The 27,951-nt window shown below is 39.7% G+C and overlaps 1 protein-coding gene across 9 annotated transcripts; it reads left to right on the top strand.

Annotated features, from left to right (window-relative positions):
* The first annotated feature begins 261 nt into the window (after positions 1 to 261).
* Positions 262 to 27,760, top strand: LOC121601285 (putative uncharacterized protein DDB_G0277255). 9 transcript variants are annotated; one of them, XM_041930117.1, is made up of 8 exons: positions 399 to 451; positions 8,322 to 8,345; positions 13,675 to 15,004; positions 21,174 to 21,493; positions 21,949 to 22,259; positions 22,332 to 22,463; positions 23,977 to 26,625; positions 27,208 to 27,760. In XM_041930117.1, exons 3-8 carry the CDS (start codon positions 14,506 to 14,508, stop codon positions 27,548 to 27,550), a joined length of 4,254 nt encoding a protein of 1,417 aa, XP_041786051.1. In that variant the 5' UTR covers positions 399 to 451; positions 8,322 to 8,345; positions 13,675 to 14,505; the 3' UTR covers positions 27,551 to 27,760. The 9 variants fall into 9 exon arrangements, with proteins under 9 accessions (XP_041786059.1, XP_041786060.1, XP_041786051.1 ...); XM_041930125.1 differs by lacking the exon at positions 13,675 to 15,004 and having other exon boundaries at positions 262 to 451; XM_041930122.1 differs by lacking the exons at positions 399 to 451; positions 8,322 to 8,345 and adding an exon at positions 12,264 to 12,682 and having other exon boundaries at positions 27,211 to 27,760.
* Positions 27,761 to 27,951: the final 191 nt, after the last annotated feature.

A 27,951-nucleotide genomic window follows, 5' to 3' on the forward strand; every position in this document is an offset into this window, starting at 1 on the left:
ACGGCGAGTAGCGTTAGTGAAAAAGGTGTTTTTTTTGTCCACAGTATAGGAAGTGTGCGTGATGAGCGATGCAGCCACGACTGTACGCCCGAAAAAGTGAAATGAAATGAGATTAAAATCAAAAAGTGTACCCTTGTGTATCAATGGTGAAATGATAAATTGTGCAATAATGTCATTAAAATAATTACTTCACTGTGTGTGGCAAAGTGATTGGCAGCCCGTACCATGTTGCATAAGTGATTAGTGTACGAAGCAGTGACAACAATAAAAATAAGCTCAAAATCAATCACCCGCTATCGGAAATTGCTTGATCTAACAGTGAAAACACGACAGTGTGACGCCACGATGGATAGCGATACTGATTTCGAGAGAACCATCAACAACGCCATGGATGCGCTAGAAAACGCCATCGAGAACGGTTTCGACGAAGACTTCAAGGAACGATACGACCGTAAGTTTCTTATCATAAAATGTTCGTTTCCTACGACCTATCGCAACACATTAGTTAGATAACCGGCGAAGGTAACGATGTTGTCTGTTAGGGAAGTAAACAAAAAGTCACCGGTTTTATATTTAGTTGTTTGCAAGAAATATAAAATTTCGATCCGATACCTATTTTCATAGCGATTATGCCATCGATAGCGAAAAAAAGTAACTGTGCATGTGCAACGATTTCGTAATAACTGATAAGGTGAAATAAATCGAACCATGGCGTAAGGGATAATCCCTTACGATAAGATGGGGGCTTTTTATATTAACTTATGCATTTTGAAAAATGCGCCGAACTATAATCTTCTATTGATTTTGTACGTAAATTGCTTATTCAAGAGAGATTTAATTGTCACAAAAGAAACATAAATAAAACATTTTATAAAGGCTAGATAATAATGTTATGATGATTGCTACAATTGTTTGGCAAAACTGCTCACAAGTGTTGGAATGATTGTAAATTGTAACATATTCGATTAATAAGAAGAATTTAATTTTGATACAAATTTCTTCTATTCTAGCTTTTTTTAAATTAAGAACTAAGTACTTATTTTTGTTACTTCACAATTAATTTAATTTATACACAAACAAACATTTTCAAGTAGTCAAACTTAACGCTAGAAAATGCATTGCAATGCTGGTATGCGAAATTTTATATTGAATCCAGAAACGAATTTGGCACTGTGGTGTCCTTAACAGTTTTAATCAAAAAGGTGCGAATAGATTATTTAATGACTACAACAGATTGCGGAATGTGTAAAACTTTGTGGAGAATGTATTACATGTGAATTTGTTCTGATCGTCATTTCTGGAGGTAAACAGTTTCAAATTATCTGTTGATGGTGTTTAAATTAGTGGGTGAAACAATCAATCAGCTTGGTCACTTCAGATGAAACGCTCAGGGCTCGTTCGTTTGGTTAGGTCTCGGATTTTTCAGAGACCAAATTAGGGCAGTCCAAGGGTAAGCGAACAATGATGAAACAAGTCCACACCATCGCACGTGGACCACCATGGGTTGAGGTCTACTTATGTGTAGTGGAGATCGTGCTGTTACTGTTCAACTAAATGGTCCTTAGCAGCATGCACATACCTGTGGCCAAGAGTCGCATGTCCCATAAATGGGAACCGTATTTGCTTGCCTGTTGATATTGCTCACGATTCGGTCGGGCAGTGTTTAAATATGTTTAAACTTACCAGTGTATTGAAGCAAACAAAACATGCTATTCTGGGTTGGTAGAAATATTGACATAGAAACAGACATAGAATCCCGGAAAGGTGAGAGACGCTCGTATTTATGATTCCATTAAATTCAATTGAAAAAAAGAAAAATAAGTGACAGGCAAGATTAGGTGATGTGATTTGATTACCGTATGCCTGACGCGTACTAGGTCACATTTGTTTATATTCAACAAAGGCCACTGGCTTTACCCAATCAACATCTTGTTCTAAGGATCATAAAACTGGTGAGAAATGCTTTCAGCGGCCTACATGACATATGAAGTACCATAAGTACGCACGTTTCTAACAAAACAAAAATGGTTGTAGTTATCCTCTCTTTGCGGGGCTTCTACACGATGTGTTTCCAACCTTTGATGCTATTCTGTTAGGAAACGTGTATGGCCATCTAAACACATGCTGGGGACTGTGCGCAATTTATGCTCATATCGTTAGTGGTACTTCAAATCTAGGTTGGAATGCCATTCGTTAAGCTTAACCGTGTTGATCATGGATCGCGTAAGTTCTCTTACCACCTATGTTCGGATGATATTTCACTAACGGAAGAGCAGCCGGTCCGTGGGCACAACTCTGTACGCTCGTGCAAAATAAACACAGTACCATTCAAACAAAGACGCAGAAAGCTGGCTGGAATTCGCATTTAGTGGGTGTCAGCTGTGCTAAAGACTTTAACTGTAAGATCTTGCGCCCATGGCGTTCCCGTACGCCCATACAAACTCGCTGCCGTGCTAAACCCCTCCAACACTAGTAAGGGTTATAGCTGTATGGCGCAGTAAATGCCACGCCGCCTCAAAACGTCCATGGCCAAAGGAAGAAAAAACTGGTATGAAGAAAAATAGCTTGTTTGGGTGTTATATGGGCCTAATTTATGCACACTAAAAAAATGACTGGCTGGAACAAAATATTTACCATCGCATATAGCCCCGAACTAGATATACGCGGCAAAACTCGTGAAATCGTGGAGAAACTTTCAATTCAGTGTCTACCTTACGTAGGAGAGAGTGAATCTTACTATGACACCTTATGTGGATTTTAAAGATTTTCGAAATTTATTTCATACAATTTGTATGTAAGCGAGCACGAAATTTATATGCGAAAAACTAAATGTGTGCTTAAGCTATGTGCCCATCTGTGCATGAAAGATAAGAATTTTCGAATTTGATTAAACCAAATTCTTTGGAGTAAGATTTCATTCTATTCTATTACGAGCTATAGAAAGTATTTACAGTGTTCTTTTACATAACTCGTGACCATGCTTTGAACAATGCTTATAAATGAATTTAGTTTCGTCCGAAACCTACACAACAGAGCGTCAATCTTCTGAACTCATCTCGAAGAGCTGGCAAAACAGGCAAACGATAGGACAGAGGTCGAACAAATAAGCATCATCGTGGCCAAGGAGAGGTGTGTTTGTTTGCACTTTTCGTAAGATAAGATAATTCATCCGCAACTCGACTACGTACCGGCGGAACCGTTGGTGTTTTGTTAAACGAAATGAAGTGTCATTTAGTGAATTAGTTTTTCTAACTCAAACTCACCAATCGACCGTGTCATAAACCGTCTGTTGGCATTGAAAGATGTCTCTAGCTAGAATTAATTACCAATAATTACCACCATAACTATGACATCATCTGTTTGCACTGTAACTGCTCACAGCAACTACGTAATCGTTGGAGGTGTATGGTATTACCAAGGGTCGTTGTTAGTGTGTTGCCTTAAAGGTGCTGAATAAATCCAATCTTTTATAATAAAAACTGTTAACGGTTATTGAAAATCTGTTATTCAAAAAAGTTCTGGAATATTATATCTGAAATATTTACCGTACGCCTTGTCTTGGCCACAGACAAACCTACGAACACAGTCGCCTTGCCGCAGCGAGTAGCTTGATTGTGGCTTAACCATCCGTTAACCAACCGCTCGTTTGTGTGTCTAATGAATATTTCAACAGTAATGTTCCTCGAAATTGAGCTCGTCGGAAATTTATCGCTTCTCGGGAATGCGGTTTTAGCGTGATCTTCAGCGAGGGTTCCGGTTTGAACGCAAAATGTGGCGGTCAACAATCACGATCATTCATTGACTTCAATCAGAGGAAGGCGAAAACGTTTCATTTCACAACTTTTGCAGCACCTATCAAACAGTATGCTAATGAATGCGAAGTCAAACAATGCCTGGATGTTGATGAAGAATGTGCATCTCATGTAAAGAAGATCAATACTATGACACAAAATCAGGGGATATGTTTATTTTTGCCTTCAAGCAATGATGCTCTTCCATGCCGTTTGAGTACATTCGTTAGTAGAAATAATTATGAACCAATAAATTAATGAGTACATACAATCTTGGAACTAATTTCTTGATAACACTTTGAAATGGGACAATTTCGCGATATTTAGCACCAATGGCTACCATTTGGATGGTAGTGCAATTAATATGACTGTAGCAATACGTGAGGTAGAACAAAAATCGTACATATCGTTTTTAAGATTCTTTGCTCAACTTTTCCACTATATTGCGTAACAGTTGAGAGTTATACTATGGGGCGTATTTAACGAAGGTACAGTAAACAAGACTGAAGCCTCATGAAGTCACTGTATAAAGGGTATGCATGATGTCAGTAGTAATTTGGTGTTGTAGTTAGCGACCGTAGACATTTACCTTGAATTGTAAATACGGAGGAAAACGTGCGACCACAATCCCCGTACACGGATACTAATATCAATGGTTTGCAAATTCAATTAGCTCATGTAACTCTTTAGCCCTTGCTTTGTTTAGAAAGCGAATGGATTTTATATAGGAACCAGGGATTTCAACAAAAATACTGTTCCATAAAGTGTCTCTTCATTTGCGCGTTCATTTCACCGCGTATTTTCTCAATATTATTCCACACAAACTTATATGACTATCATACTATTTTCAATAATGGTGTTATTTAACAATCTCCGAGATGGGATCATTTGACGAGTAAACTTTCTTAAAATTCTGGTTCAATAAATCCTTTTGGCCACTTTGTAACATGTAAAACTTATCACAACCCCAAGTACGGTACGCCAACACGATATTTCTTTGGTGTCGTCAAAAATTGTCTCTCGCGGCGTTGTTGCTTTGACATTTTAATCGAAATTGGCTTTCTTTTCGCATATATCTTGCCAACAATGGAAAAAGTGGCCCGATTGTTTACCGAAACCAGCCGGCTGCAGTGTTGTCAGCATCCCACAAATATAAACTCTCGCCCTACTACGGCGCACGCAACCGCAAGAGAAACGCACCGATGATCGATGCAACGATATTGAGCCCGAAAGCGTAATAATCGATCCTACGCAATTCCCCGATTGTGGCAAGACTGGTTCTGCCATTAATAGCCGCTTCTTGCGGGTGACTGGCACGTACACAAAAGTGACCACAACCGGATAGTGGCTGTACCGGTTTCCTGTGGTTTAAAATGGTCGATGGGGAAGCGTCATTCGTTCAACTAGCCTACATTTTGTGCGTGACACCGAATTTAGGAGTGAGAGCAGTTTCCGATATTTCCGTGCCTCCCTCCCGCGCCATCATCGACAGCATTGACCACCATTGAAGAGTTCGGAGAACCGGAAGCAATAGTTTAGTAGATTAATTAAATTATAAGCTTGGAGCGTGTCCGGCATAGTGTTTAGTTCGTGTCACCGGTATACAAGCTTTGTTCGATTATAGTGTAAAGCAAACCGAACTATTTGGATACCTCTACGCAGATGTGATCGCGCAGGTCTGTTCCTGGTCCCCATGTACATGGCAATCAACATATGGCGAATGGCAAACTAGGCCAACGCTGGTTCGCATGTGTTTTTTTTTCATTTTCAAATCGAGCTAGTAAACGTGAGTTGTTGATACAAACAACTTAAATTTTTGTTCGTTTAAACTGTACTCAAACGATCGAAAGGTGTCGATATGTCAAGTTCCATTCGCTAATTGTCCTTCCCGCCAGCAACACCACTGTTTGCGTTGACGAATACATACCCAACGCCAACCAAAACTAATGCTTTTAATTATTACCCTATTGTGAGTCGGTTGATTAAAGACCAAATATAATTGGTGACATGCTTACTTTACATTAATCGTGTGATTAGACGAGTTCGTTTGGCCCGTCAAGCTGTCGGTCGTTGGAACCAACTGCGTGCGACGTCGTCGCAGAGCCCTCGGGGCATTTAGACAATCGCGCACTAAAAGGTGCGGTGTCGGCGAGCTTTTGATCGTGCTGTAACTGTTCAGAGACGCAGTAAATGCCTCGTGACAGTTTGCTGGGTGGGCCTCTTTGGAGCTTTGGATTATGCTTGCGTTAACGCGTGCGAGCTGTAACTTCTTGGCAGTGGAAGTTTTACGAGGAGTAATGTCAAGGTCAGTCTACCGAAACATCGAACTGAATCTGAGACGAATAAATAAATGGTAGACAAGAGGTACATTTTGGTAGTTTAAATATAACGTTCTTTAAGTGTTACTATATTTAAAAAAATGAGATTAAAATCCATTGAAATGGAGAGGTCTAAAATCTTCTTCTTCTTCTTCTTTGGCTCAACAACCGATGCCGGTCAAGGCCTGCCAACACACTTGTGGGGTTGGCTTTCAGTGACTTATTGATTTCCCCCCATAGCAGGATAGTCAGTCCTACGTATGACGGCACGGTCTATTTGGGGCTTGAACCCATGACGGGCATGTTGTTAAGTCGTACGAGTTGACGACTGTACCATGAGACCGGCTCGAGGTCTAAAATACGAGTAAATAAATTCAAACATGAAGTTTTCGTTTTAAAAATACATTGAAACGCGTATTCATTTTGTTGTCAAGCCTTAAGTGAATCATTCTGAATGAGCATCAATGTAACAAAAGAAATACATCAACCTACACGTTAGCATAAACAAAAAGACAACAAGAAACTTCAAGATACATTTCGTCATCTGGTTTTGTTTATAGGAGCATCGCCGATGGAAGTATTTCCGGCCTTTACCGCTGATTGATGGAGTTTAGAAAAAGTAAGATTGACTTTTCCTTCCACGATGCTCCCATGGTGCACTTCTCGCAGAAGTGAAAGTTTTTTTTCTAATTTTAGCTACTAACTGGTTATGTAGCTAAATTTTAGTTGTTTTCATATCTCTTGCTTCCCAGAATATTCATTTATTTATTGTATTTGCGTGTTTGAGCATAATAAGGTTTATAATTTCTGTTTAAAATAATATAAGCGAATGGGATTTGATTATTTGAAACGAACATATGTAAATAATTTGTAATCGCATAAAATATGTCGATTTTTTACAGTCGAGCCGACTCTTTGACCTGTTGCATGGACACAAAGGTTCCTACAAGGCTATACGTGATTCAATTCCCTTCCGGGTGGTAGTGTACGCTGCCCGTATACTAAATAGGGTTCACGCAAAAACGGGTGCGTGTCATAGGCAGGTTTCATTTACAAAATTATCAAAAGGATGCTTTCAATGGTGCTCACTAACAGTCTTCTCCGACGATAAAAACCTGAACCGTGTATGTTTATTTAACTGCGTGCAGTGTCCAACCAACTAGTGTAAGATTATTCCATAAATTTGTCTTGCCCTGGTGGCCTTCGATACACCATTCATGTGATAATGTATGTAGACGATTAATGAGTGTTATACTGGTTTGCATGCTAGGTCGCAGCCGCTTCAAGGGATGCTGCTGAAACGTGCATCATTTCCGCCCACTCAATCACCGGTACCGGCTTGTCAACGCCGGTTTGGAACTTTAAAACTCTGTCCCGAGCCGCGATCCGCCCGGTGATTCGAAACAGTCGGTTAATGATTCCTAAGATTACGTTTTCGCTGCGCGCGTATGGTTGCGGTCCCATTGCCGGAGACGATTCTATTTCGGGGTTGCACTCTTGTTACGTTCGATAAAATCCCGTTTGAAGTGAGGCTGGCGAGATGGGTGCACCTTCACTTTCCATTGCCGAAGGTTACGCCCGGGAAGAAAAGTGCACCGTCAATGGGACGTAGAAAGTGTCTTCTTGCGCAACGAGCGAAGCATAAACAAAAAGTGACATTTTCTATGGAGTTTGACGACGACTGTCACCAGGGACCTGCAGAGTCCGGGCCCGAAATCCAATTAGTTCTTTCTGGGAGCCTACAAAGCGTTGCGCTCTGGATGTCAAGCGTTGATTGCAACGACATAGCTAAAAATAGCGAAAACGTCCGATATCTAGTTTGCCGGCGGGATGAATGTGTGTGAGCATTAGACCGCGGTAACTTGCCGTCATGGAGGCAACTGTTTGATGCTCGCAATTAGTCCAGCCGTGCCATGCGCTGATCGCTAGGGTTGATGTCGAACGAAAGAGTTTCACGGTACCGAAATAGTTGGAGGTAATTTTATGTCTATCTGTGTTCTTGTGTGAAGCAACGCTGAAAAAATCCGGTATCGCTATTTACCTATTTTAGGGTTTTATATGTAACAATCATTCTTAAGTGTTCCACCAAAGCTTATGTATTGAAGAAGTTTAGTTTCGTCTTCTTAGGTACATTGAAATAAAATGTTTTATGTAAAACGATGTTCAGTTTTGTACAACATACAATAATTATGTTTATTTTATATTTTTGCAGATCGTTTTGAGGGCAGCTGGTCAGGTAATGTAAAATGAAATCAAAATATTGCATGGTAAAGTACTTACAAAAACAATGTATTTTCAATAATATTTTGTCAATTGAAATTGATGTTTGATTCCATTTGACAACTACTGTAGTTATTCTCACGAAGTTTTGATATGCGGTTAGCATTATATCTCAACCACACACCCAGAAATCATCACGTGACTCATAAACACCACATAAAATCTGTCGAAACGACAACTAGGCCAACCTGATTGGCCACCGGGAATTGCACTCATGCATTTGCGGGTAGAAAACGCACTCGGGACTTATAAATAGCATCAACGATCCCTTTACGATCACTTGTAACTTGAATTAGAATAAAATTGTGTGCACAAACGGTTTGTTTTTTTGCTTAGCAGAACTAGGTCTCATTCTGTTCCGATATTTATAGACAACGTTTGATGCCTTTGCCTCACTGCCGTTCGTGAAGCCTCAACAGCCGAACAATTTCATCCATACTGTTTAATAATCGTTGCAAAGCTAATGCAAACCCATCAAAAGGAACGGTAGGCGGCACGTGAGTTTCTTGCATGGTCAATGATTGTACTTGCGGTGCGTGAGATCCATTTCGTAACGTGGGGCTTCCGGTGAACGGAGGATCGTTTGAGTCGTCGCTTCCTACATTGTTTCCATTGCATCCTTTCTCTTGCGTTCAGCAAGTACCAGTTAGTATTTGCATAGTCACTGTGGGCACTGTTGCAAATTGACAAACGATTTTTTTTTCTCACCCCCACAAAACACACGCATCGCGGATGGAAAATTGGAAAGGGCGCAGGAAAATGGAGGAGAAAATGGGGCCTTCAACCTGAGGCCGCGACACCCTTACGCTATCATTATGCTCTGCTACCAACACCCCTATCAATCGTTCACATCGAATCAGATCCGGTCGGTCGCGTCTACAGTTTGGCTGAGGCGATGGGAAAATGTGTTTCGGGCAGCGAACGAAAGCGTCAAGGCTTTGGCAAACTTTCGCTATTTTTCACCGTGCCGTAACCGGTGATCGTTCGCGTGAGGCAAGGTGGTAAGGTTAGGTGTTGTGTTTCGTGAGAAGCATCTTTTTTCACCAGCTGAGAGTCTGTTTGCTTGGCCTAGGGTCTGTAAATACTTGCGAGTGACGTTCTCCGGTGAACTCTTGAACTTGCACAACTCATTAAGCAGATTGTTTATCATCTGGAGCACGGAGCAACGGCGGCAATGTTGCATATTTTGTAACTCATTTCCACTAGGCGATCTTGTTCCAGTGAGTGAGGAAGGATTGTTACTAAACGCCGATAATTGTGTTACATGCACCGTGCATGGGGTCGCAGTGCCGTCTGCCCTTGTGTTAGTTCTCGCTTCCGTTGCAGTTTTTATATCCATGCAAGAGAAGGAAAGACGTCGAAATTCACGATGCTTGGTGGTGGCTTGTTAGGCGCAGCGGGAATGGAGCGTCCGGGGTATTACAGCACCGTTAGTTTCCAACGGGCGGCAAATGTGACAAGATGAGAAAACAAACAGTAAAGAATAACCTGCACTGCATCAAACATCCGCTCAGCATGTTGTATGCCGGCTTCAATGCAAATTAATTTAGTACGAACGGAAAAACATATGTTTTGAGAATCATGATGATTTGTATTCGGCAGTAAGATACACTCTTTTGTAGGGGTGCTACGTAAGTAAACGATTATTTTCCATCATTACTTAAGAAAGCAATTTCATTTACAAGTGCTGGTTGTTGAAAGATTTTATCTCAAATGTTGTCTGTGACGTTAATAATTTCATGAATTAGTCATTGTGATTATTTAACTTTTTTCATTTTCTTTATTGACATTCTTGTGTGCTGCTTTTAATCTCAATAGAACGAAACATTTACACGGCACAAAAAATCATGATCATATATTGTATAAAGATTGTATTGTCAAGAATTGTAAAAAAATGATCATATAGTGTATAAAGATAAATTGTAACATGAATAAGCAATATTGCCGTTCCTCCCAAATAAAAAAATAGCATAGTGACTACAGTTTGTAAAACAAGAAGACATCAAAATACATAATTGGTAGTTACGATTGCGATTGATTTAAAATAAAAAAAATCTTATTTTGCAACCAGTTTGTTGGCCCTCAACGAACAATCAAAGCATAGAATCGATTCAGTGGACCATCTATCTGCCACGAGTGATGCAAAACACGAGCCACAAATTGTGCAATGGAGCTTTACCTTTACTTCTCTTATGGCGCCACCAATTGTATTTCATGTTTGCGGCATCCCATAAGATCGAGTCCGCAAAGATTTGCAATCGTTGAGATATGTGTTCCGCTTTCCGAACACCGTTCACTGCCATTGCGTGCAAACCTTTCGTGTGTGATAGTGCAAGTCCATCGGGCCTAAGTAATTTTTTCAACCCAACACATTCTTCATATGACAGAAGAACAACATTTTTTTAAATAACCCATGATACATAACGTGTCGTCTTCCAATGAGCACGGTGTTTGTAATTTGCCCACAATCAGCTTAAGAAAATACGCCTCCTCAGAAAGAATATTACTGCATTGGCAGCACGGTTCTATTTCTGAATTTGTTGTTATGAATCCCTTCTTAATATTGTAAGCCGGCAAAACTGTACGTAAGCCGGGATCGAGTGCAATCTACATCCTATTGCGCTTTGCTAATGCAACATCGTGCATGCCTCTGTGTGGGAGCCTTACGGAAAGTAATTCATTGTGTGAGAAAGGCGCGTTGTAGAATTTCTTGTACTGCCCATTTTATCCACATGCTTTCAGAAGCGTAAAGAAATCGAACCATACCAACGCGGTTGAACGGCAAAATTAAAGGGAGACACAAAAATCAAAACACAACATAAACAAACGGGAGCGCAGCTCACTGAACTGCATCCTCAAAATGCTGAAGTAGCGCGTAGCGCCCGGAGGGTGAAAGAAATGTGAGCATACGCGTTACGAAAATAAAACGACATCTCCAACGGGAACACTGAGCCAAGATTGCCTCAATAATACGAGCTGTACGAGAATGGTGCAAAGACATTTTCAGTCATAGGTTTTGCTACTTAAGAGGAACGGAGCTTCAAGATTATGTCCGGGATAGTCGGGTCGTTGATTCGTAGCTTTCTCGAAACGAGGTGCAATCTGATTTGTTTAACGTTATTGAATTGTTTGTACAACATCGAACTATGCTCAGTTGACACATGTCTTATATTGTGTAACAAAAGTTAATCTGCTATATTTATGCATATAAACGCACCATCGTACAGTGCAGCTATATTAATCGCTTTGCCTTAAAAAAGTTGAACCAATCCATTCTCGTCTTTAGCGATTCTGACGCATCATCGTGATGATGTCTCTTGATATGGAATCGTGCCTACGAACGGGACGGTTTCAGTTGAAAGAACAACACAACTCCAACAACCATGGGCTGCACTGTAGATGTGTAATACGAGCGTTTTATTTACATCACTCAACCATAGAGCCATATTCTGTGCAGATGGTCATCCCGTGAACGGTTCCCAATACCATGCTGGATCGTACTTAAACTTATGTGGACGTCGTTTGCCAGTAATGATCATTAGACATGTTTGCAAAGTGTGGGATCCATCTTGCAAAGAGCCATCATTCGTGTGGGTAGCATGATGTGGATCGTATGGAGAGCGAATACAGAAATAATGCAACAATTTCAGAAAAAAATTTACTATTCTAAAGCAATTATTAAGTTTTTAATTATTGTCAAACAGACATGTATGAAAATTTTAAATAATTTTCGTACTGTTCCCTTATTTACCACAAGTTCATCAACGAAAATCTGTTCATCTGCTTGTTAAAGGTGCGTCTCTTGTCTTGTGATAATCTTGAAAACCGAACGCACCCAGAGAGCTAGTATTTTGCAGAGTGCTCGTGAGATTCCTGCGTAGCAACTGAAAATAATCTCTCCATTTGTTTCGTGTTTGGAGATGGTACCCTTTTATGAAACGCCGCTATATAGGTTAGAAGTGAATGAGGGAGAGAGAAAATCAGACGAAGAAAAAGAGAGAGATAGAGATAGAAGGAGAAAAAGAGCCCTTTTCTCGGGCAGCAAGTTCACGATGCGCAACACGAGTAAGCCAAGAGAGCACGAGTGGGATGATTTGGATCACAAACTGACGAATTTAGTAGCATCGCGACTTCTACGGCAGCAAGATCACCACCGATTTTTACAACGACCACAGTGACGGAAGCAACAGCTGTGGCCCATAACACGTATGGCTTTGATGAGCCGGTGTCGGGCACATAGTTTGTATGTTCGTAGTGTTCGTATGAAGTGTTACTAAGATATAGTTACTTCTGGTAGGCTAACAATGTAAAATTCCCACTGTATAGTTTGTCTAGAGCAGGAACCAGCTTCGTGATGATTTGGATGTCGTTTACATTCAGCGATATGTGTTAGGAGTGACTAGGTGCAATTGATGGAAAGTGGCAATGTGTTTGCAAATGCGAGGCATGTTAATTGAAGGCTTGATGAATGGTGGAAGCCCTGGGCGCTGTGGTTGAACGGTGGTTGCGGAAGGAATCAAATTTCTCCGCGTCGAGTTATTTAACTTTGGGTAAAAGTGTGTTCAGCTTCCAGCACGGTGAGAACGGTACAGTGTAACGTGGCATTTACATAGGAGCAGCATCCGGGAGATTAAATTTCCCTGCAGCCGGTCGCTCATCAAAGAGCTAGCTAAACTTGTGCAACAATGTTCCCCGCACATAATGATCCCCGTGTGAGAGTGTTTAGTGATTGATTGTGAATATATGGGGAAGCGTACGTTTGTGGAGATGCTCAATGCTAACCACAGCAAAGGTTCATGACAACATTCCGGTGATGAATGATCGTTAGCTTAAGTTCATTCTCATGCACATTTGATTGCTGTGCGTTTTTCAACCGGCAGAGGATATTATTTCTCATTCGTCAAGCCGAAAATGGGCTCCTAACTGACCGGTCGTGACTGGTCGCGAGCAAAGAAATATCTCAGCAATCCACTACGGGATATTTTACTGTGCGTTCAAGGCTTAACATGGAAGATCATCGCGTAACGAGCGCAAGGTGTTGATTAACCGCGATTAGCGCCTCAATGAAAAGAGTACATCATTTTGTAATTCTTTAGATAGAAGTACTTAAAAGTCGAAAAAGCCAAAACCATGCACTACTAAAATAAGATTACTTTACAACACAAACAAATTGATTTTGTTCTATAGCTTCATTCAACCAATAAAGCAAATCTTTTATCTTAAGCTGTTTCGTTTCATGCTTCAGTAAACACAATAATCTATATGCTTTCTAACATCTTTTATAGGCTAATGGAAACACGAAAGGAAACGAAAATATCTATTAGGCACCACCGCAAAAACCCATAAGGAAATTGATCGAAAATGCGCTATGCCATTTAGGTTGGGCCCGCCTTTGTAGGTCCGATGGGTGATGGCAGTGGCCACTGCGTTACAACGGAGGGAGGGAATTTCTATCCGCTTCCGAAACCAAAAAACACCAACAAAAAATGAAGGGTAAAATGATCAGAAAGTAAAGGGAAACTATCGGTTTCGTTGAACCTAAGCGAAGGTAGGGTGAAGAAATTGTAAAAATACGGTAGAAAAACGGCAGCACAATAGGAAACCAATGTTGATAATAGAAACAACACTTAATTATCAACTTACTCTGGTGATAGGTACCTGGAATGCAAGGGATTGTTTGTCGAGTTCTTAACACGAATTTTGCGCTGTTCCGTTAGAGCTTTGTTGTAGACGAAAAGATAAGTGAAGTGCGACACAGAATGATACTGATTCCTTTCCAAGATCGGCGTGAAGTGATGAAAGTATTAAATTAAGTTAATAGACAACATGACTTGTGCGATTTTTGAAGATTAGCCTGTTGAAAGGAAAGGAAACAACAAGAAAGTGAAATTTTGACCTTTACGCGAATGTGATACGCGATAAGTGAAAGGTGTTATACTATAATACAAATTTGTTCGTTGAAGGTTTTACTGATTTTTTGTTTGTTTTGTTTAAAGTCATCATTGACATATGCAGTGCGCATTATAATATTTAGGCGACTGTGAATCATCTCGTTATTGTGCAACTGTGCGAAGTGTATTGCAAGTTTCTCCACATTATAGTAAATTGTTGCAAATATGTGGAACAAATTATTTAAGAGCAAGTCAAAATCATCAAAGAACCTGTCCAATCGTTCATGTTCTTCTGGATTGGAAACCTCGTCACCAAAACCTGGCCCATCGAAATCTACATCCAATGGGCTAAATCTGGTATCCCAGTACGAACAGTATGGCAGCAGCTTTGATGACATGCCAGAACCCGTACGAATGCGAATGCGCCCTGATACACACGATTCAAATGATCTGGATTTAGCCAGTGCAACGAATCATCGAGATTCTATCGGCGTTGAAATGTGCGGCATACCGATGCGTCGGTCGAAGCTGTCTAGTGCATTTAAAAGCCTAAGTCTGAAGCGAAGTGCTTCGAAAAGTCGTCTCAAATTAGTCACCAGCCCCGAGGAGATTTCTTCAGTGCCCAGTTCTAATGGTTACACCGAAGGACCACCGAAGAAGGATCTTAACGACTACGAAATCCTAAGTGCCAGTAAACGGGCATCGCTGAGACCGTGCAAATCAGGTATGTTTCGCGGGTAACACGAACGTGTGGATATGAATACTGCAAATGTTCATAAAAGTGCCCAAAGGAGATATTGCAAATTGAAGCGTAGATAAAAAATATTTAACAGCTGGGATTGGAAACTGCACGGTAGTTGCAGGGAAGTGCCTATCCATTATGTTTAGAGAAAGCTCTCGCCATCGATTTTGAAATACATCAATCACTCGATAACCGGCAGCGGGTTAATTCGATTTTTTGTAACTAGACACTAATAATAATGTGTATGTAAAACACTGGAAACTCAAATTGTATTGCCACTATGAGAATCTTTTACTCAACTCTTTTTATAGCTTCCACATGTAATGGAAGAAATCAGTAATATTGCGAAAATGACATCAGAGATAACTCTTATCAGCCGGCGAAAACAACCCCTGATTCATTGGACTATCTTGCAGTGAAAAAAATGCAATAAAGAATAATTAATTTCACAAAATAGTCCACAGTTCAAGAATGATGTTGATACCAACACATAAACCTTGAAACCGTGAATGACACTAACGTAGATTTGCTCAGTGAGCTTTTTCGTTCCCTTCCATCGGTTAATTGCAAAGTAAAACCTACTCGTTAAAAAAATGGTCAATAAAAACCTCTAGCAAACACACGAACTCAATCGAGAGAGACCACAATCCATCCCTTTCATAGGCATTTTCGTGCATACTTTTATCTTACCGACATACTGTCAGTATTTGCGTTGCGGACGGACGCGTGTTGCACATGGCTTGTATATGCCAGAGTTGTTTTTTCTCACTTATTATCGCCTTATGAATGGTTGAACTGCAAATGTATTCGTTGAAGTTGCCAGGACGGGTGTGATCGAAGGAAATGGGTCAGGACAAATGTATACGATGATAAATCAATCCCGTGTACATGCGCGTTTAAATGCGAGGTACCACCAAAATGTCTGTTTTGTGCCACCCTGCAGCTTTGTAAAGGGGGACATGATGAAAGTAAATATGACTAAAATAAATTTAACATGATCAGATTAAAACTCACTTCGTTGAACGGAGGAGTGCGTTGAGCATGGAGCGTAGTGTCTAGGGATGAAAAATAATAACAACAATCTGGCTGGGAATCAAACACGGGAAAATGGTAAACACTAATGAATAAGCCATATGGCACATTGACGATGGAGATTTAGCCTTTTTAAAGGTTTTAAGTTTATGACGAATATCGTAAAAGCAGCCCAATCTCTTATCACATTAAAATCTAGCAAATTAAATATGGGAGCAACTATGAAAACACAATGTCTTGCCACATACGGTTGATTTTGTGAAGGTCGTCACGAAAACAGAGAAATGTGAAAAAAATTCAATACAATCGTTTAGATACTTAACCATAGAATGCCGGTAAAGAACATCATTTGGAAGGAAAGAAAAACAAGCCCAAACTGGTTTCGTTCAAGATTAAGCAACAGGTGTACATTATGCAGATTTGGAAACAAAATTCGTTTGAGCGCTGGTTTCTGGCCGGTTCTTCATATCCAATATTCACCAATTTCATACCACAACATGAATATCTTAAATGATCGTTTCATTTAAGCTGAGATTAACCGGTTTGCTTTTTTTTCAACGTATAATGAATTGCGAGATGAGGATGATTATTGTTATTTCGTTATTGGAATTTGTAAACCTTAAGCTGCATAACTATTTGATATCTTCAGTATGCAGAAAGAAAACAAAACAGCTCTTCAAAACAAGTTGTTTTTTATCTGGTTTTTCTGTTGTGAATTAATTGCCTTGTTTGGCATTTTAAGAAAACATTGGCATCGTTGGATTTGCAGCAATAAACAGATTTATGTAAATGACCTAAAACATGAAGTCCAGAGGCCAGAAAAATTTATACAAAGCATTGGCAGAAAAGTCAAATGTATTCTTATCGACAAAGGTTGTATTATACGGCCTAAACAATGCAAACCGAATTGGTAGATTGGATATACCAGAGGGGTTCGTAATCCTGCCCACATTCTAAATGCGGCCCGCGAGCTGAGATCTTCAGGCCCGCTGCAACATTTTGCCACATTATGTTTTAGTTTGATCTCATATATTAATACAAAAAAACTCCCGTTATATTCACTATGCAACAACTTCAGCAGCTGTTTGCTTACTTTTATTAAAACTTTTCAATAACTTTTCAATGAACTTAAGTAAGAAATTTGATATTTTTTGTAGTTGTGTATTTTTCATCGTAATATATAAAGGCGAGCATATTTATAAATTTGGCCCTGTAATTCCTTTGGATTATTGAAAAATGTGAAAAATTGTATCTTAACTTGTAAGAAATAATAAAAAAATCATTTTTGTTGTGAGCAAACTACATATTAAAAGCTATTAAAAAAATATAACATTTGTACTTTGACTTCGACTTAGATAAAAAAATTATTGTTTAAATTTTGTTTGTGATACTTTATTTTTAACAATTAATAACTGTTTGTTTGCTTCATTACCAAAAATTGCAATACGAACGTTTGTCATGTTATAAATCGTAGTTGATTACAATTTACAGAATAAACCGGTTGGCTTGATCAATGCCAAATCTTTCAGAGTTGTTGTAACCATATTGTGCTCTCAAACAGCTGGCATATAATGGAATCTGCAAAACAGACACGAAACTCCTGTATCGACGAATCACGTAGATGCCCTTATTTGATGTACGAGTATGTACACAATTTCGGTGGCTCGGCACAGTAGAAAGATATCTCTCTTACTCTTTGGTGAAGCAGCTTTTTATATGAAAATGTTGAACCAAAGATGGTTGGTGGTGGTTGCTCCACATCCTTCCATGCATCAATGGAAAAATATAACAAATATCGATCTCGTGACGATAAGACAAGAACGTTGGACACGTTTTGGGACAGAAACCTGTTGCGAGTTGCATTATGGTAAACTAGTTTTCGATAGTGAGATGACGATTTCAGTTGCGAGTGTTCAGTTGACAGGGAAGGAGCGAGGAATTGAAAATTCGATCGAGTGTGCTCTATAGTGTACAGTCGTCGTACGACTTAATGTCATGGGTTCAAGATGTGATATATGAATTGCTGAAATCAATGTGAAAGAATGTGCTCCTTGACTGTAATGCTATAGTGAGGGACAAATATTCTCTGTGATGTGTTTTTCTGTGAATACATTCTCTTTGAAATCAACCTTACTGTGGACTCCTAAACTACTACCTAAACTGAACTAGACTACCTAAAATGCGGTTTGAAATATTTTGAAACTCACTTGTTACATAAAAAAAACGACATTTTAAAACCAAATAATGAATGACAAACCGTATGAAAACGACCTGACGCTCTGTGTCAGTTTAACGTGTGTCGTGTGTTGCGACATTTGCTCATAGTGAAAGATCTTTGTTAGAACAATTATGGCTGTTAACCAAACAATTTTGTGAGACCAGCGTGCAATGAGTTCGATAAATGTGGTTAAGGATAACGATGTCAGATCCATGACACATAAATACTAGCAGGCAAGTGGAGTTTAACATATACTTCCTCACTCGTGGTGAAGTGGTAAGTGTTCTAGTATTTGAAAGTTTTAATTACATTTGACAGTTTGAAGCGGGTTTTCCTCGTGGTGGTGAGTTTTAAACTAAAGTGTGAACGCTAACGCCAACAGAACATACGTGAAGTCGCACCAACGCAACCCCATGAACAGAAAAATAAAGTTGTGTGCAATATTTGTTAGAGTCACTTGATCTTTGCCCCGAGCGATACAGGGAAAAGTGGCGAAGTGTAATTAATACCATTTGAAGCATTAACAAACTGATCGTGTATCTTCTGGTGATCAAAACACAAAAGTGCACACTTAACAATCGATGTGGGTTATGGAGCTAAAAGTTTTTCAAACAGAATCAATATCTTCTTTAATCATTGCTATGACCACAGGCTATGGACCTAAATGCGAAACATTCCCATCACAGGTTAAAATCTGGTATGAATTCAAGCCTTATCATACACAGAAATGGGCATTTTAATAAAACTGACTATATCAAAAGTCCTAGATAATCTTGTTCATTAGTGGCTTAATGATAGAAATACATCCCCGATAAAAGATATTTAGATATCAACCGGAATGAGTGTAGGATTCTCCAAGTTAAATTGCCTTTACTTATACAAGATAGTATGTTATCGATGATGGATCACTTACTTGGGATTATTTTGCCAAATATATCCACAAATAAACATAGAAAGAGTAAACTATGATGTTGACTTAATTTCAACATTACTACATTGAACCACTTTGAAAGTGGAAAAATAAGGCATTTATATTCCGTTGGAACGGTTTCACACTTTGAACAGTAAACAAAAACATGCTGCAAGTGACTTTCTTGGAATACTAATCAAACGCCACTCTGAACATGTGATCCAGTGGATTAAATTCGTTAACTCGTGTCTGGAAAATGAGTTGGTATATGGAGCGTAGCACTATGTTCGTTGTTATTGCAGTCAGGAAACAGATCAGGTGGAATGGCTTGCCAGATGAACATTTCTAATCTGATAGTGTAATAGATTTCGGGACGGTCTGGTGGTACAGTCGTCAACTCGTACGACGTAACAACATGTCCGACTTGGGTTCAAGTCCCGAATAGACCGTGCTCCCATACATAGGACTGACTATCCTGCTATGGTAATAAAAAGTCAATGAAAGCCAAGCTCACTTCACTAGTGGGTACAGGCAGGCCTTGACCTGATGACCGACAGCGGTTGTTGTGCCAAAGAAGAAGAAGAAGAAGTGTAATAGATTAAAAAGGATTTTGAGATTTTTTCATTGAGTTTCTTGTTTGACATACTTAGTATATGCTAGAGAAATTAATGCTATATAATGTCTAATATTTAAACGCTTTTCTTCTATCCTTATAAGATGGAAATTAAAATTGTATAATAAAAAAACAAACAATTTTATCTTAGTTATATTAGTGATTTAATTAAAAGCATTCGTTTATCTATCCCTGCCGAAAGCATGAGTTTAAACGATCTAAAAAAAATAATAATTAATTTATAGCAGAGCGTGCTATTAGAGCATAGCTATTTTGACACAGATTTCCTTTTTCACCATTTTATAGTTAAATTAGTAAAATAAATTTAACTTCTTTGAAAGTTTTATTACAGCGACTGTAGCGATTTTTTTTATATTTCATGTATGCATATGTATGCATTTGTGGTTGGCCTTATTAACAGGAATGATTACAACGGGTAACGGTTGTGCAATAAAATCACCTGGGATGCAATAAATAGTAAGGAGTTGCATTAAATAGAGCATTTATCGAAATAAATGTTTTCTTATCAGTGGTTTATCGTTGACATATATAAAGGTTAATCTAGCGATATTCCCAGCCGAAATGCTGATAACTGATGGAAGTAATTAGCTTATACTCATTTTGAAGTTGAAATGCTGATTAAATTATGTCATCACTTTCAGATTATGTATTAGTCTCAATTGAAATTGCTTTAGGAAAAAAAAGTGAAAAAGTGATGAAAAATAATTAATCATAATCATCCACTGCATCAAATAACAAGTGGAACCATCATTCCAACCAGTGAATGGTTAAAGTAATTAATCCTCTGCAACAAAATGAAGCTGAAGTAGTTTGATCTCTACATCGAAATCGACTACGAACAACCGGTCCCGTGCTAGACATCTACATTTGTCTGGTCTCCCACAGGCGAGTCGCAAAATCCACAGGCATTCGATTGCGATAGCTTGTCTTTGATTGAAGTTATACGATATCAAATAGCCTTCGTCTTTGTGTTCACTTACTGTAACAGATGGACAGGCAGGCAGCGACCGAGACCACGATGTCCCGACATGGTTGACTGATGTTTTAATCATTTGCGCCAGGGTTGGTTGGCATGATTAATAATTCTAGCAACAGCACCGAATATAGATCACAGCGTTTGGAATGGAAATAGAAATATATACAGAGAGAAAAAAAATAATGCTATTTAAAATGCACTACAACAGATTTCTCAGATATGATAATCGAGCTATAGAAAGATGCAGTAGCTACATTATTTTATTAATGTTCAAGTAATGTTTGTATGTTGGATATGAAAGGTTTTATTCACTCATTTCTACAACCTTTTTTCTATTTGAGTAAAACAATTCCCATCTGCTACTGTTACATTTTTTTCCAGATAATAATCTCAACGAAAAACAACTATACACGGAAGCCGAAAAGGAAGAGCCTGTCTACATTGAAGAATGCAAGTCTTACGAAACATTTGACCCATCGTACGAACCACCACCGAACCTTGAACTGCAACCATGTCCCATCTGTTTGAGAAAGTTTGCACCGGCGTCGTTATCCAAACATACCGGTATTTGTGAGCGAGTTCAAACGAAAAAACGGAAACCGTTCGATTCCTCTCGCCAGCGACGGGAAGGGACCGAGCTTGCGTCTTACCTGCCGAAGAATTTTGGACTCCCTCAAAAGACGGTAAGCTCCTCAAATGAGGTGAGTTTTTTTTATTGTTTTTCCTGCTTTTTCCGCGACACAGAAAAGTGTTGTTATACTTGTATACGTACAACCTATAAATGTATAAGTTCCAAAGAGAAACATTAATCCCGGTTAAGTATGCAAAGCAATGTAAATATACGCATGTTGTCATTTATGTGTTGCAATATTGCGCACTATTGCTTGCAGTATTTGCATATACACATTATTTTTGTTTTCTTTTGCATGTGCTGGAATATTGAAAGCTAATATTATTTTTACTATCACTTGTACCTACCATACTTTTTGTGACATATGAATGCAAATAACTGTTAGCTATTTTAATATGCCGCGTGTTTTCCTTGTTTTAAAAATCAAGAAACAGTTTTTAATGCTCTACCTGACTGCTATCATTTGTGTCGCATAACCGTCGTGCTACATTTTAATAATGTAATAATTCAAACTACTCATTTCAGGCCATACCCGTCAGGAAGCTAAGCCTTAGCAAAACACCTACTTTTGAGCGCAAAGAGTTCAGCCCCACAACGATGTCTACATCAATGCCTAGCGCGAGTACACCAAAGCCGGCTTTAAAGCGTAGCATGTCACAGCAGAACGAACCATGTCCATACTGCGAGCGATGCTTTGGCATGAAAGCATACGATCGACATGTCGAGTGGTGCCGTGAGAAGGCAATACTCAACCGAAACGTTAACAACAACCAAAGCATTTCGGCAGCAAAGGAAAGACTTCAAGCAAGAATTCAATACAAAGCTCCGCAAATACGGTAAGTGCGCCAAAAAGTGACAAGATCAGGTGGAAGTAAATACGTTTTAAACCCCAATAATTTCGACTGTAGATCAAAACGTGCCTTAAACCGGGAAAAATATTCAGGAAGCTTGAGTTGCAGTGGTTCAACAAACAGTCTGGCCGAGTTAGATCTACACATGCCACGCCACAATTCGATGAGTTCATCCGTCTCGAGCGATAAGTAAGTCTGGAAGTGAAAATATATGCACCAGGAGTACAAGCGTTCATTTTTGACATTACAATGTTTTAGCGGTCTGCGCAATACTAATTACATGGAATTAAAAAAAAACTAATTTTAATTTTTCATCGCTTTACTATTGATCTATCTCTTTATTTTTGCCGCATGTTTTTCCCCTTCTACCCGTTATACGATACCACCTTACATCCCATTCCCAGTAGAAAGTTCCATCTATCACCACATTCATTGCAGCATAGCTCCTTGGGCATCGGTGTGAGCATCACCAAGAACCCTAAGAATACTAAACGAGAAGACGCCGACAAGGCTACGAAAAGAACCAAGACATTTACTCTTAGTAGTGAACGACTACTGCCTAACGATACTACGAACAATAACACCAGTATCAACAATAAAAACAATACTTATTGTAATCACAGCAACAACAACATCATCAACAACAACAAGAACAACAACACCATCAGTAACAACAATAACAACAATAACAACAACCTTAACAACCGAAATGAACCCGGTTGCCGTACTCAACTAAAAAATCTACTCAACCGTTCCGCGCAAGAGAACAACGGGCTGGCAAACAAACAGCATAAATTTCGGACAACTGAGCGAAAAGTTGAGAAGTTCGAAATCATTGGACACAACCATAGCGAGCGAATTGCCCATCGGCCGATCATCACGCGTACGACGAGCAACAGGTTCGTTGGCCGTTTATCCGTTTCATTGGCCAGGGTTAACAATCGATTGTGATTAGATCTAGTGGCTATCCAATCCTTACACGAGCCTTCACTGTAACTTGTACAAGAAGTAGTAACGGTATCAAAGGTTGTGTTTGCGCTATTAAAATTCAATTTTGGTTGATTGTTCCCTCACCTGTGAGGATTAGGCTAGTATAGGATAGTAGGTTATTACTTGACGGGAGAAAGATGAAATCTTTTTTTATTGCACTTAGTATATACTGATGCACTGTTTTATAGTTCTGGGTCCTAGGTTGCGATGTTCAATGGTAGACAGAAGAATATCTTCCTAAAACAGGAACCGGTAATTTTTACTTTTTAGTTATTTTTGTGTATCGATTTTTTTCTGTTGTTTTAAACTAAAATGAATGTTGTTTAGATTTATTTTATATACATGCATTTACAATTTCAAATTCCGTATGTTGTATTTGCTATTTTGCATTTACTGACACGCTGTTTTGAGTACTAGCAGGACATTATTTGCAAAATGTTTTATTGTTTCTTATCATCATCTGCACTCAAAATGCTATGCACCCAAATTACTAAATGCATTAAACAAGACATTTACGACAGACCTTACCAGCTGACAGACTATTCATCCCATTTGTCTCATTTCATTGCTAACAAAATTGTAAACATTAACAATTCCAAAGATAATTAACTGTATATCGTGCATAATCTGGTTTGGCACTCAATTGGATCAAATTCGAACTACGATTGTTGTTTATTCTTTTTCTCCCCCATACCACCCGTTTCACTACCAGTGGATACAGCCCTGACCGTTACGATCCATTCCTGTCTGCCAGACGACAGCTCGAGGAATTATTTTCCCCTGCCACTTCTTTGATCCATACCAGTTCTCCAAGCAGTACTACCAGCACATCACGTCTCAATCAAATGAGCCCGAACGGTGGTACTGCAAACGACAAATCAGCGAGTGGCAACGCAACGAAACATACTCACCACAACTCGAACTTCCGGCGTGCGTACTCCCTACGAATGCCGCGCAAAGTATCTCGCCCAATGTATGTGGAGAAAGCAAAATCAAACATACAGAAGGGCATAACCGACGATGGCCCGGTGTCACCGAATTTTCTGAAATCCTCTGAGTATGACGAACTGCCGATCAAATCGACGTTTAACGCACTGCAGATGGCGGAGCCGAAACCGAAAATGCGTGATTCCAGCACAGTTCGAAAGAATCTCAAGCTGGAGATTAGGGATCCGAACAATCCGGCTGGCGGGGAGATACCGCTGTCAAAAACAGACTCATTAGCCGTGTTTCTGAAGTACGAAAACGAGCTAGCATTAAGTGAAAAGGACATGAAGGACAAAAGTAATAGTCTCAGTAAGCGGACATCATCACTCAGTGCCGAGGTAAATCAGCAAAAAAAACAGGAGCTTTTGAGCGTAGCTCCTAGTCCAGTGAAAGCTAACGAAACAATTACAGTCGACGAAGAGCAGCAAAAACACAAGAAAAATGTCCAAGCGATCGAGGATGAAACAGCAAAAAAGCAAACAAAAAAGTTAGTTCCAATAAAACTGGAACCGATCAACATTACCTACAACAGTAACAATGCAAGTGAAGCCACTGATATTAAGCCAGTGGTCATATCACTAGATGCAATTATTGGAAAGTCTAGTATTAAAAAACAGAAAGAACCACAGATGGACAGTGACAATCGTGCTGATAACAGCTATATCGATCCAAAGCTTATAAACAAATGTGATAATTTACCGATAAATCTTGTCATGCCTTCTACAAAAGATGCTGGTGGTAGTTGCAGCAGTAGGAATAGCAACACAATTGGCAATATTTGTTCGGATGAAAACCAGCTCGCTTTAAAAACTATCGAGCCGAAAGTGGAACGATCTGCTGTAATATCGCCACCTCCCAGGGCCTCCGTCAGTGTGGCTCCAAAACCACCAGAACGAACGCGAAAAGAAACTTGTTTCGATTATCGCAAAAGCAACAACGAACCTAGCAGCAGCGACCATAGCACAAGCAATAACAGTAGTCCCACAACGAGTCATTCCTCCAGCCCAGTGGATCATAGGATAAGCAAGAATAGTACAAACTGTGACAAACGACCACAGCTCAGTCGACAAGATCGAGAAGATTCGGGATACCGCACAGGACAAGAGTCTGGGCAGTCAGATGTGCATGAGCAACCCAAGAAGCCTTCCCCATCGCCGTCTGCATGCAAGAACAATGAGGATAACGTGCCCAAAAATCCCGCGTTCAAACCGACGTACGAACTGAACCGGTTGATTTCCCCATCGTCAGCTTTGAATAATTTTAGCAACACACTATCATCGTCAAACAGCACAGCGCCGTCCACTCCTGTTAACCGTGACCGTCCAACTATATCTTCGGCACTCGAGCATTTCGATGTTGACGAATTCATGCAATCGCTGGAAGATTTGCATCGACAATCACCAATCAGTGCGAGGGAGTACAAACATTCGTTGTTTGTCCATTCCAACAGCTCCATCACCAGACGGAGTGTAGCCTCCAGTCAATCCGATCATACTAATAATAACAAGCGAAGCAACAGTCTCGACAGTGGACATGGCAATTCGGTTGCTAACTCGATCCGCTACGTACGCAAACACGAGAGTAGTGGCGTGCCAAGAATGGATGTGTGTGTGCGGAATGGTAGTGGCACAGCCAGTAATAATAACAGTAGCAATAGTAGTAGTAGCTTTAGTAGTTCTAGCCATTACAGTAATAGTAACAACAGTAACTCTTACTACAACAGCAGCTCGACTAATAACAACAATTCACATAATCACAGCACCAGTGCTAGCAATGCCAATGATGCTGCAAAGTGCGCTGAAGTTGTTCATCCGCTGGCCGAGCAAATGAATTACGCTCGAAACTCTCCAGCCATCGCCCGTCGGCGGAGAAGCGAGGATGCAGCGGGCATATCGCTTCCTGCTGTACCGCCATCGCCTAGTAGTAACACCGGTGGAAGCGGTGCCTTATCCAGCTTGCAGAACTTACCAAACATTCATAAAGCAACAGCGGCGGATACATTGCTTAATGGAAATAATACGACTATGCAACAACCCGGAACGCTTCCTTACTACTCATCGCCGAGTCCAGTCAACGGTAGGAAGAACAGCTACAGTAACAAATCCTATCACGCTAATAATACTGGTACGTCCGCCTCGACTCCGGCATCATCTCACCTAACCGGAAACGTACACGAACCGCGCTATCCAGCGGAATCGTTCGATCATCTTGAGCGCGATCTGCTGAAAAGCGTGCAAGAATTAAATCGCATGTGCGGCTCCTCGTCCTCGGTATGCTCGATCGATTCCGAGGAGTTGTACGGCGTGGAAGACTACCCGCTTAACAAACGATCGTCTGAACGATCGCAAGCCAGTGCTGATTCAGCCTATCGCAGGTAGGTTTTCCTATTAATATGTCAATATTAACAGCATTTTTATAGTAATCGAAAATAATAACCTTAACAGCATTTTATGCTAGCAAGTTGCACAAGCTGTACCTTTACGTCGATTATTAACTTACGTTATGAGTTGATGATCTTAGTATAAACTGTGAAGCTGCAAATGAAACGATACTCAGAATTTATTGAAATATCTAACAATACAACATTTTCTCTTTATCATTGCAAACTAAATAATTAATCAAAATATAAAACATTGATTTTTTTTTCTATTACGAAATTAAACAATTCCCATCTACCTAACGTCAATGCAAAAGTTAATAGAAAAATAAAGTTTTTAAAATTCTCAAATAATTTCTACTGAGAAATATGTAATTAAGACGTGCAAAGGTTTGCGATATCTGTGCTTTAGCTATAACTGATTTCGTTTCCAATTGCATTTGCTATTTTTGTGATACAACGTGATGTACATGCGCATCGAATCTCAACAAAAATTGTATCGCCAACGATTGCCTTACTAACTGCTTTCTCTTATGTCACTTATTTTTGGATTCCCATCATCATTTCGACAATTCATAGCAGTCTATCTACGCAGTCACCACCAGACTACGCACCCCCTGTGCCTATACGTCAAGCACGGCCGAATTCTCGCAGCTCAACTACCAGTCAGAGCCAACCGGCGCAGTCAACGAACGAACCGTTCAATAGCCTTTCGTTACACACAGCCCTTCCACCGATCACGACCGCTATTATCAAGGGCCACAGAATGGAGGCCCATCTCATGAAAGATAGTCCGGAGGGGGGCCAAAATCTGATCATGAATCCAATGTCCAAATTTTGCCATGAATGTGGCGCACGCTTCATGATTAGTAGCGCTAAGTTTTGCATGTCGTGCGGCGTACGACGAATTATGCTGGAATAGATTGAGATATCATTTCGTATATGTAATACACGACAGTTTTATTTGAGATTCTGTTAAAATCAACCATCTACTCGAGTCTCGCTAACAGATTAAAAGTTGCACTGACAAGGATTGTTTATGTTACCACACCAAATTATTAGATAATCCATTTAAAATTACTCAAATATATGCAAACAATAAAACAGATATGTTGTAATTGAACTTTTTAAAGCACCGCATATTAACAAAGACTGAACACTGTTCTACCAATATTAGGTAGAACTGCTAATGAGAACGCTATGTTGATACAATTATCTGTTTCCGCATTTACTACCACTCTTCATGACTTAGCATTGTTAAGTGAAGAAATGTAATACACTCACACTTAAAACAAATTTAACATTCACCATAATTCACCAAGA

The sequence above is a fragment of the Anopheles merus genome, unplaced genomic scaffold (genome assembly GCF_017562075.2).
Source record: "Anopheles merus strain MAF unplaced genomic scaffold, AmerM5.1 LNR4000053, whole genome shotgun sequence".
NCBI lineage: Eukaryota > Metazoa > Arthropoda > Insecta > Diptera > Culicidae > Anopheles > Anopheles merus.

Excerpts from the sequence above, each read along its gene's own strand:
- LOC121601285 (XM_041930117.1), top strand. The coding sequence starts at position 14,506 with ATGTGGAACAAATTATTTAAGAGCAAGTCAAAATCATCAAAGAACCTG. Across the intron at positions 21,494-21,948 it reads CGGTAAGCTCCTCAAATGAG|GCCATACCCGTCAGGAAGCT; the intron begins GTGAGTTTTTTT and ends TACTCATTTCAG. Across the intron at positions 22,464-23,976 it reads TCATCCGTCTCGAGCGATAA|TGGATACAGCCCTGACCGTT; the intron begins GTAAGTCTGGAA and ends TTTCACTACCAG.